Raw genomic sequence first — 11,483 nt, forward strand, 5'->3', positions numbered from 1 at the left:
AGGATCATCATTTAGCCTGGAGAAATAGTTTGCTGCTTTATAAGAAAGCCCTCTGCAAAGCCAAAACATCTTACTATTCGTCACTGATTGAAGAAAATAAGAACAACCCCAGGTTTCTCTTCAGCACTGTAGCCCGGCTGACAAACAGTCAGAGCTCTACTGAGCCAACCATCCCTTTAACGTTAACTAGTAATGACTTCATGAACTTCTTCACAAATAAAATTTTTATCATTAGAGAACAAATTACCAATAATCATCCCACAGGTGTAATATCGTCTACAGCTACTTTTAGTACCATTGATGTTAAGTTAGACTCTTTTTCTCCAATCGATCTTTCTGAGTTAACTTCAATAATTACTTCCTCCAAACCATCAACGTGTCTTTTAGACCCCATTCCTACAAAACTGCTCAAAGAAGTCCTGCCATTAATTAATTCTTCAATCTTAAATATGATCAATCTATCTCTAATAATCGGCTATGTACCACAGGCCTTCAAGGTGGCTGTTGTTAAACCTTTACTCAAAAAGAATCTCTAGACCCAGCAGTCTTAGCTAATTATAGGCCAATCTCCAGCCTTCCTTTCATATCAAACATCCTTGAAAGAGTAGTTGTCAAACAACTAACAGATCATCTGCAGAGGAATGGCTTATTTGAAGAGTTTCAGTCAGGTTTCAGAGCTCATCACAGCACAGAAACAGCTTTAGTGAAGGTTACAAATGATCTTCTTATGGCCTCTGACAGTGGACTCATCTCTGTGCTTGTCCTGCCAGACCTTAGTGCAGCTTTCGATACTGTTGACCATGATATCCTATTAGAGCGATTAGAACATGCTGTAGGTATTACAGGTACTGTATTGCAGTGGTTTGTATCATATCTATCTAATAGACTCCAATTTGTACATGTAAATGGATAGTCCCCTTCTCAGACTAAGGTTAATTATGGTGTTCCACAGGGTCCGGTGCTAGGACCAATTCTATTTACATTATACATGCTTCCCCTAGGCAGCATCATTAGAACACATATCATAATTTTTCACTGCTATGCAGATGACACACAGCTCTATCTGTCCATGAAGCCAGGTAACACACACCAGTTAGTTAAACTGCAGGAATGTCTTAAAGACATAAAGACCTGGATGGCCAGTAACTTTCTGCTTCTTAATTCAGACAAAACTGAGGTTATTGTACTCGCCCCTGAAAATCTTAGAAATATGGTATCTAACCAGATTCTTACTCTGGGTGGCATTACCTTGGCCTCCAGTAATGCTTTGAGGAACCTTGGAGTCATTTTTGACCAGGATATGTCCTTCAACGCACATATTAAACAAATATGTAAGACTGCTTTCTTCCATTTGCGCAACATTTCTAAAACTAGAAATATCCTGTCTCCGAGTGACGCTGAAAAACTAGTTCATGCATTTATTACTTCCAGGCTGGACTACCGTAATTCATTATTTTCAGGATGTCCTAACAACTCCCTGAAAAGCCTTCAGCTAATCCAAAATGCTGCAGCAAGAGTCCTGACAGGGACTAGAAAGAGAGAGCAGATTTCTCCTGTTTTGGCTTCCCTTCATTGGCTTCCTGTTAAATCCAGAATTGAATTCAAAATCCTGCTCCTCACATACAAGGTCTTAAATAATCAGGCCCCATCTTATCTTAATGACCTTGTAGTACCATATCACCCTATTAGAGCACTTCACTCTCGCTCTACAGGCTTACTTGCTGTTCCTAGAGTATTTAAAAGTAGAACGGGAGGGAGAGCCTTCAGTTTTCAGGCCCCTCTTCTGTGGAGCCAGCTTCCAGTTTGGATTCAGGAGACAGACACTATCTCTACTTTCAAGATTAGGCTTAAAACTTTCCTTTTCCCTAAACCATATAGTTGGGGCTGGACCAGGTGACCCTGAATCCTCCCTTAGTTATGCTGCAATAGACGTAGGCTGCCGGGGATTCCCATGAGTTTTTCCTTTCCAGTCACCTTTCTCACTCACTATTTGTTAATAGACCTCTCTGCATGGAATCATATCTGTTATTAATCTCTGTCTCTCTTCCACAGCATGTTTTTCATGCTGTTTACCTTTTCTCACCCCAACCGGTCGCAGCAGATGGCCGCCTCTCCCTGAGCTTGGTTCTGCCGGAGGTTTCTTCCTGTTAAAAGGGAGTTCTTCCTTCCCACTGTCGCCAAAGTGCTTGCTCATAGGGGGTCATATGATTGTTGGGTTTTTATCGGTACCTATGAAGTGCCTTGAGGCAACTTTTGTTTTGATTTGGCACTATATAAATAAAATTGAATTGAATTGAATTGAAATGAATTGAATTGAATAAGGTTCTCATACAGTAAGTTCAGCTTAGCTGTCTTTCCATATTTGAGCAATCAAGACAATGTTGATCCTGATATACATCTATGTTTATTATCCTAAAACACAACACATTAGCAGTTCCGTGGTACTGTCAGTTTCTATTGCTGATACCATGACAGGTCTGCGATACAATTTTACATCTATGTCAAGAGATTAACGAGCCAGTCAGTCTTTTATTTAAACTGCAACTTTACTTTACTTCTTTACTTTGAAACAAAGCTATTATCACAATAAAAACAACATTAAAAATGATGCAGGGAGGACCAAGACCACATTAAAACAATTTCAATATGAATTCCGAATGTTGTTTTAGTTCATGTACAGTACTGGTAAAATGTCCAGAGCTACTTCTCATTTGTTTGTGTTTTCTAGGAAAATGTATTTAATTTACTGAAATATGTACAAACCATGAATGAAAATACAATATTTCAGGTTTGTATATTCCTAATGAACTTTAAAATCAACATTTAGTATGACCAACTGTAGTCTTCACACATCTTGAACTGTCTTGGAATTTTTGGAATAGTTCAGGAATAGTCCTTGAAGGACATTCAGAATTCTTCATTAGATCTTGGCTACTCTCTGTTCCTCTCTGTAATGATGACTGCATATTGCTCTCAGAATGTATTTAACAAGTTAAGGCTTTGGGGAAGTAATTTTATGACTTTCATGGCTAGCCTTGTAGATGCTTTTATACTAATACTTTTATACACCTGAGGGAGATTAGCGAGATGGAGACATATGGGAACACAGCATGAACAAATTAGACATAATGAGAAAGGGAAGCAAAATTAAACATATGCACTAAACAATGCACATGAGACAAGGGCAACAATAATAAAACAGGAAATAACATGCTATTGAGACTCTGACATTGACATGCAAACTTGATACGAGGCCGGTGGGTTAAACAAACGTGGAAGCAAGTGAGACACTGGGGGGGGATAAAACACAAAGAGAAGAGCATGGGAACAGGTAAGAGAGACAGAACACAGAAACATGACTGACATGAGAAAGAGAGAGAGGAAAATAAACATGGAAACAAGACTGGCTTTCACTGGACACACTGAGGAAAAGAAACAGAAAAAGAGAAATATTACAAGAAACTAAACAACCTGATCATTAGAGATAAACAGCATAATCAGAAAACTATTAAGCACTAGAAAATTAAACTAGAGAACATAAATAACTCTTTATGAATACAAAAAAGATGAGTGAACAAGATTTAAAAGTCCACAAACACAAAACACTGAGTCAAAGACCCAGAATCATGTGTGTATTTGATTTATTTAAATTAAGCTCCCCTCATTTTGTTATCATGTGTTGTTGTTTATTTTGATGTGTAAATCCTTTTTATGGGACTACACTGCATCACTATACTATAAAGACACATCTCCAGCTTTAAATTGTTAACCCATTTTCCCTGAACTATGCAAGAAACATCTCCTGGATGCACTGGTACGCATCTTCAGTGATGTATCCTGCGGTCCTCAGGTGTTTCGGGTCTCACAACATCATACACCCTCGCCCAGGCGACCCAGCCGGGGGTGATCAGGCCCCGACTTGCGTACCAGTAGCTACACACGGATCAGCCCTCTTGATCCACAGCCACCTTGAGGCTTTCTCTGCCGCTTCACTCACAGCCTGGATGGCCCTCTTCTTGGCTACCCCAGCCATGCCCAGCCGGCCTAGGACTTTGCAGAGTGATCGTCCTGCAAAGCCCCTACAACCCACTTCTATGGGCTCATAGAAAGTCTTCCAGCCCCTTCCCCTACACTCCTGCACTAGTTCCTGGTACTTTCCTCGTTTCCTTTCATTGGCCTCCTCGATCCGCTCTTCCCAGGGCACTGTAAGTTCCAGCATGATCAGCTGTTTTGAGGCCTCAGAAATAATTATCATGTCTGGCCGGAGGGATGTTTTTGCAATGTTCTGTGGAGGGAACTTTAGCTGCTAACCCATGTCAGCCTGTAGCTGCCAATCAGAGGCTGTGTTGAGGAGGCCGGTTGTTAAATGTGGGCTCACCTGGGGTTTCTCTCCAGCCTTAATGAAAGAAATTGCCTTCCTCGGAGCATGATGATGCTTGCTGGTGCTGATTCCTGAGGCAATCTTTTCAGCAACTACTCTGAGCACCTGGTCGTGCCGCCAACGATACCGACCATCGGCCATGGCCCTTGGGCAGCTGCTAAGGAGGTGTTCTAGGGTCCCTCTTCCAGAGCACAGGGGACAGACAGGTGTCTCGCTCTTCCCCCACAGATGGAGGTTTGCTGGGCTTGGCAGAGTGTCGTATACTGCCTGCACTAGGAATCGGATCCGGTGGAAGTCTGCCTGCATGATGTTTGCCCAGGTGACCTTGCGCTGCAAGGTGCTCTCCCACCTTGTCCATGCTCCCTGCTGCTTAAGGCCTACAGCTCTACTTACTCGCTCCTCCTCCACACCTGCTCGGACCTCTTCCTGGAGTAGCTGGTGTCTCTCCTTTCCCTGTGCCCTGCTGACCTGGGCCATTGGGAAGTACCCCAAGCCTGCTCCCCCTGTTGCTAAGACCCCCACCAGTGTTTTCTGCCTTAGGCGTGACTCTGCCACCTCAACTGCTTTCTCAGCCTTCCACTTTCTTCCTGTCCTTACCTCAATACCTGCTGATGCCACCTTGCAGTCTTTAGAATCTCTGTACTGTAGGGCTTCTCGTGTGCGAGCCACCTCGTACTCTTCTGTGAGGCCACTGAAGGGTAACTGCAAGCTGTTGCTTGCCCCATACAAGGCAGCGCTGGTGAGACTGCGGGGAAGTCCCAGCCACTTACGAAGAAAGCCACTGATCTTCCTTTCCAGGGATTCCACAGTAGTTATTGGAACTGTATAGACAAGCAAGGGCCACAGGATTCGGGGCAGGATGGAATGCTGGTAGATCCAGGCTTTAAATCTTCCAGGCAGGCCGGACTTATCCACCTTAATGAGCTTCATAGCGATGTGGACTTTAAACCAGTTGAAGAAAGAAAGTAATGTTTGTCCAGCTTGAAGCACCGTTTATTATGATGAAAACAAGCTTCCTTTCTGCAGTTATGTTGTTGGACCTTTAACAACATTTAGAGTATGAAATATTGACTCCAGAAATTCAAGTCTATGAATATATTTTCACTTGATGTTAAATAGTGAAACAATGTCTTTTTCAGGGTCTGAGGTTTCTCTTTTTTAGGTCCATATACATTTCTCTATATTTTATAATTTTTTGTACAGTAAATGAATGTTTTATCACCACAGACGACCATAAAGAACCAAGTGATGTCAGAAAATATTTGGAATGTGGATGTGTGTGTGTGTGTGTGCCAGGAGCGGCTCCTCTTCCTGGTAGGGAGTGAAACTGCTTGTTCACCTCTTATTTATCACTAGAAGGAACTGCTCCTTCTCTGCATGATAACGGGACAAAGAACAAGTCTTGTAACAAACAACAGTTCAAATCATTAGAAAGTCAACATGCAGTCTTCAAAGATTCGCAGACTTGTATCACACACACACACACACATCCACATTCCAAATATTTTCTGACATCACTTGGTTCTTTATGGTCGTCTGTGGTGATAAAACATTCATTTACTGTACAAAAAATGCTCCTCTAAGATCCATAAAATGACATGTGGTGTGCCTCAAGGGTCGGTTTTAGGCCCTGTACTTTTTAATTTATATATGCTCCCTCTTGGCGGCGTCATCAGGAGGCATGGAGTGAACTTCCACAGTTACGCTGATGATACTCAGCTGTATATCTCCGTGTCTCCTGATGACACCAGACCAATGGATGCCCTTTTTAACTGTATTGTAGATATAAAATCTTGGATGGCAGAAAACTTTTTACAGCTTAACCAGGACAAAACTGAAGTTTTAATCATCGGTCCTGAGGCTCAGAGAGAGAAACTCTTGTCTAAATTACAGGCATTTTCACTATGCCCTTCACTACAAGTGAAAAACCTGGGTGTTATTTTTGACTCTGAGCTTGGTTTTATCCCACATATTAAACATGTAACCAAAATTGGATTTTATCATCTAAAAAATATAGCCAGAGTCCGCCCTATTCTCTCTCGGGCCAACACGGAGATGCTGATGCATGCTTTTATTACCAGTCGCATTGATTATTGTAATGCCCTGCTCTCTGGTCTCCCCAAAAAGAATATTTCACCTTTGCAACTTTTGCAAAACTCTGCAGCTCGTGTGCTGACGAAGACCAGAGGGCGGGCCCACATTACACCGGTTTTACAATCGCTGCATTGGCTCCCCGTGTGTTTCAGGATCGATTTTAAAGTTCTTTTATTGGTTTTTAAATGTCTTAATGGTCTTGGGCCTTCTTATCTTTCAGATCTGCTTTTACCATATGAACCCTCACGGACCCTGAGGTCCTCTGGTACTGGCCTTTTGATTGTCCCTAAAGTCAGGACACATACTCACGGAGAGGCAGCTTTTCAGTCGTATGGTCCTCGACTGTGGAACAGCCTGCCGGAGGAGCTCAGGGCCGCAGAGAACGTTCATGTTTTTAAAAACAGGCTCAAGACCCACCTTTTTAATTTAGCTTTTAACTAACGTTATTTATTTTATGCTTATTTATTCTATCCTGTTATCCTATTTATATTATTCATTTAGTTTTACCTAATATTTACTGATTTTATTCTTATTCATTTTTTATCTTCTTACTCTGTTTATACTTATATTTATATTATATCCCACTCTTATTTATTTTATCTTTTTATCCTGTTTATATTTTTATTAGGTCATATCTCCAGTGTTTCCTCGGAGGGGGTTCTCTGCACCGGGGCTGTGATCGACCGTGGCTGCTGGGGCCCTGTGGGTCCTCTGAGCCTGGCTGGGGGGCTTCTTAGCCTCCCTCCTGCTGTGTGCCCAGCCTGGAGGCTGCGGTCTGTGACCGGCTCCCGGTGCAGACAGCTCCCTGTGATAGTGTTTCCTCACTTGGCTAATACGTACCCAGCCCAATTTTACTCTTTAGGTGTGTGTGTGTGTATGTGTGTACGTGTGTGTGTGGGGGTGGGGGGATGTGTGTATCATGACCGCTTCTGTTAATGACAGTGCGGGGAATGAGTGGGAGGGTGAGGTGGGCTGCTTTTAACCATGTAAAGCACTTTGTGCTACAGTTTGTATGAAAAGTGCTTTATAAATAAAGATTGATTGATTGATTGATCATTCAAAAGATTATACTGACTACTTAATAGAATTTTCTATTAACATTCCCTCCTGTTTGTCGTGTAAAACTTTTGAGTGAGATATCATTCAAAATTTTCTGTGTCATCATCATTAATCACGCAAAGTGATTGCCACTTTTTTCCTTTTGGATAGCTGGACCAGTTTCTACGACTGAGTTACCTATCATAGCTATAGACTTTGGCACTTCATACAGTGGATATGCCTTCAGTTTGACACCAAGAGGAGCACAAAATGAGCCCTGTTTAAGACGGTGGGGTAAAGAGCTCGGAATGGACACTCCAAAGACTCCAACCTGCATTCTGTTCAATGAACACAAAAAATTTCTGAAGTTTGGTTATGAAGCAAAAACAGCTTTTATTAACTTGCGAGGAGAAGAAGCAAAGAAAAACTACTTCTTTGAAAACTTCAAGGTGGTGCACTATGACAAGGTATGTAAAATCTGTACACCAAAATATTTTACAAATACTGAAAACAAACTAGGTATGCTTATGTAAAGTTAATATATATATATATATATATATATATATATATATATATATATATATATGTATATATATATATATATATATATATATATATATATACATACATGTCCTGAGGAGTCAGCTGAACGGTAAGAACAAGATCCGGTCCATCAACACCTACGCCCTGCCCGTGACCAGGTACCCTGCTGGGGTAATAGGCTAGTCAAAGGAGGAGATAGAAGCCACTGACATCAAGACAAGTAAGCTCCTTACCATGCATGGAGGGTTTCACCCCAAGTCCAGCACCCTGAGGCTGTACGCTAAGTGGAAGGAAGTAGGCCGGGGACTGGTGAGTATCAGCACCACAGTCCAGCATTAGACAAGGAACATCCACAAATACATCATGAAGATGGCCCCAACTGACAGCGTGCTCAGTGAATACCTCAGGCAGCAGAAACCGAAGAAAGAGAAGGAAGGCGTGGAACCAACATGGAAGGACAGGCCCCTGCACGGTATGTACCACCGGCAGATAGAGGAGGTGGCTGAAATCCAGAAATCCTACCAGTGGCTGGACAAAGCTGGACTGAAAGACAGCACAGAAGCACTAATCATGGCATCACAGGAAGAAGCACTAAGCACAAGATCCATTGAGGCTGGGGTCTTTCACACCAGGCAAGACCCCAGGTGCAGGCTGTGTAAAGTTGCTCCAGAGACAATCCAGCACATAACAGCAGGGTGTAAGATGCTAGCAGTCAAGGTATACATGGAACGCCATAACCAGGTGGCCAGCATAGTGTACAGGAACATCTGTGCCGAGTATAACCTGGAAGTCCCAAGGTCAAAATGGGAGATGCCCCCAAGGGTGATGGAGAATGACCGAGCTAAGATCCTGTGGGACTTCCAGATACAGATGGACAAAATGGTGGTGGCTAACCAACCGGACATAGTGGTGGTAGACAAACAGATAATAATAATAATAATTTAGCCAAAGGAGGAGATAGAAGCCACTGACATTAAGACCAGGAAGCAGCCCATTCTCACTCCCAAGACATAACATCCTGACGATTTCTCATGTCCCGTGGCGTTCCTGAGGGACACAAAAGGTGACGTTCTGCGTTCTTATGCTACGCGCAGGGTTATGGGAGAAATCCAGTTAATAGGTAAAAAATTTTCCAGCCATGTATTCCAGCCCTATCCGTAACCTTATCCCTCACCATAACCATAACCTTACCCCTAACAACCAGCACTTTAATGACGTTATAGAGTGTTTTCCAAAACTATTTAAGTAAAATGAACAAACATGTGTAGATTAATTCCAAACAGTTCTCATGTTTCCTCATTTTTTCCGATCTCATCAATTAAGGAAATTTCCGGTGCCCGGAAGCATAACATGTTGACTATTTGTCACCTAGCATAAAATATTACACTTTGGGAGTGAAAACGTGTTAGCATGGAGGGTTTCACCCCAAGGCCAGCCGATTCATGAAAAATAAAAAGAGTCTGTATCCTCTTCCTCTGACATCAAAACACTCCTAATAACGCTTCCAGCTTTAAGACTCTAAATAAACTGATGACTGGGTTCATAAAGTACAACATGTTTTCATTTGTCTCCAGAAATTCAGCAGAAATGTGATTAAAGCTGCAAATGGGAAGTCAATGAAGGCATCGAAGGTGTTTACAGAAGCTCTAAGATACCTGAGTAATGACGCAATGGAAACTATTAAGGCCAAAAGCGCAGACAATGAGTTTACAGAATCTGACTTGACCTGGGTGCTGACTGTACCTGCCTTTTGGGATTCCTCAGCAGAGCAGTTCATGAGAAAAGCTGCAACTCAGGTAACATCACTTTATTAAGAGAGCTCTGAGATCCTGAAATGTTCAGAGGATTAAGTTTTATGTAACTTCCAGGTAGGAATTATTACAGAAGGAACTCAGCACAACCTGATCATCGCACTGGAACCAGAAGCAGCCTCAGTCTGGTGTAAGAAGCTGCCAGCTGCCAGCTTCATCACACAGAACCATGATGGAGGATCGCTGGATCAGTCTCCAGGAACACAGTTCATAGTGGTGGACTGTGGAGGTACTGTATGTGCCTCTATTACACTCTGTTAGACATTCATCCACAGACATGCTGTAAACATCTGACTGTGTCTGCTGCTGCAGGAAGTCAGCTTTCTTCACTTCCTGTGTGTTTTAGGTGGAACCGTTGACATCACTGTTCATGAAGTCTTGGATGAGGGGGCCCTGAAGGATCTGGACAAGGCTTCAGGAAATGATTTGGGGGGACAAACTGTGGACAGGAAATTCAAAGAGTTCCTCAGAGAAATCTTCAGTGATCATGTCTGGGATGAATATGAAGCAAATTCTCCCAGTGAGGTTCAGATACTGATGTATAAATTTGTTTATTTCAAACAGGTAGATGATGATATTCACATGTCCTGTCCATATAACCTGGGAACACTGGCTGAGAGTAGGCAGGAAATAGAAAAGTTCTTTGAATCAGTGGAAGGTGCTTCCTGGGAGTGTGGAGCAATCAGAATCTCTAAAGAGAGACTGAGGTCTTTCTTTGCAGAGAGTCTGAAGGGCATCACTGACAGTCTCAAAGAAATCCTGAAAAAACATCTAAACATCAAGTACATTCTGTTAGTGGGGGGCTACGCTGAAAGCCTGATTCTACGTCAACATGTTATTGATCAGTTTGGTGATCAGTGTAAAGTTTTTTGTCCTTTTAGCCCCCAGGAGGTGATCCTGAAGGGAGCTGTGGAGTTTGGAAGAAATCAAGCAGTGGTGGCATCTCGAAAATCTGCCTTTACATACGGGGTTTCTGTTTGTGAGAAGTTTGACCTATCCAAACACAGGGCAGACAAGAAGTTCATAGCACATGGGGAGGAGTTTTGCAGCAATATTTTCATGACACTGGTGGAAGAAGGTGAAAATGTGGGTTGGAATGAAGTCAGAAAGCTAATCTTCAATCCAATTAGTGCAGGTCAGACAGGCATGGAGATCAAATTTTGTCGCACAAAAATAAAAGATCCATTGTATACAGATGAGGATGGAGTAAAGGAAATTGGTTTACTCAAGTTCAGAATGCCCTCTAAAGGTGGCGTAAATCATGCAGTCAAACTGGAAATCAGGTTTGGCTCCTCAGAAATGAAAGTGACAGGCACAGGCTTGGTGTCTGATTTAAAACTACTTGTAAAGATGGACTTCATGACCAAAACATGAAGATGTTTCAGACACATTCAGAATGCAGCCGCTTGCTTGCTTTGCTCTTTCCAAAACAGGACTAATGAAGGATTATAGTGAGGAAACAAGAAGCGTGATTATGATCACCTCTCTTCTGATGTAATCACATGTTGGACTTCAACAGGCCCTTTAAATAAGTTTAGATTGGTTACAGAGGTTAAATTAAAATGTGTCTTTCAAATGTTGCTAATACGTTACTACATTAAGATTTAACTAAAGCA

The 11,483-nt window shown here is 42.2% G+C and overlaps 1 protein-coding gene and 1 pseudogene across 1 annotated transcript; one reads left to right on the forward strand and one right to left on the reverse strand.

The window, feature by feature from the left end:
- Positions 1-3,870: 3,870 nt before the first annotated feature.
- LOC134620543 (uncharacterized) lies at positions 3,871-5,311 on the reverse strand (annotated as a pseudogene).
- Positions 5,312-5,315: 4 nt separating this feature from the next.
- Positions 5,316-11,241, forward strand: LOC134620544 (heat shock 70 kDa protein 12A-like). The gene is made up of 5 exons (XM_063466746.1): positions 5,316-5,346; positions 7,685-7,980; positions 9,631-9,852; positions 9,925-10,096; positions 10,214-11,241. Exons 1-5 carry the CDS (start codon positions 5,316-5,318, stop codon positions 11,239-11,241), a joined length of 1,749 nt encoding a protein of 582 aa, XP_063322816.1.
- Positions 11,242-11,483: the final 242 nt, after the last annotated feature.

Source organism: Pelmatolapia mariae, linkage group LG23 (assembly GCF_036321145.2).
Source record: "Pelmatolapia mariae isolate MD_Pm_ZW linkage group LG23, Pm_UMD_F_2, whole genome shotgun sequence".
In the NCBI taxonomy this organism is placed as follows: domain Eukaryota; kingdom Metazoa; phylum Chordata; class Actinopteri; order Cichliformes; family Cichlidae; genus Pelmatolapia; species Pelmatolapia mariae.

Excerpts from the sequence above, each read along its gene's own strand:
- LOC134620544 (XM_063466746.1), top strand. The coding sequence starts at position 5,316 with ATGTGGACTTTAAACCAGTTGAAGAAAGAAA. Across the intron at positions 7,981-9,630 it reads AGGTGGTGCACTATGACAAG|AAATTCAGCAGAAATGTGAT; the intron begins GTATGTAAAATC and ends ATTTGTCTCCAG. Across the intron at positions 10,097-10,213 it reads CATAGTGGTGGACTGTGGAG|GTGGAACCGTTGACATCACT; the intron begins GTACTGTATGTG and ends TGTGTGTTTTAG.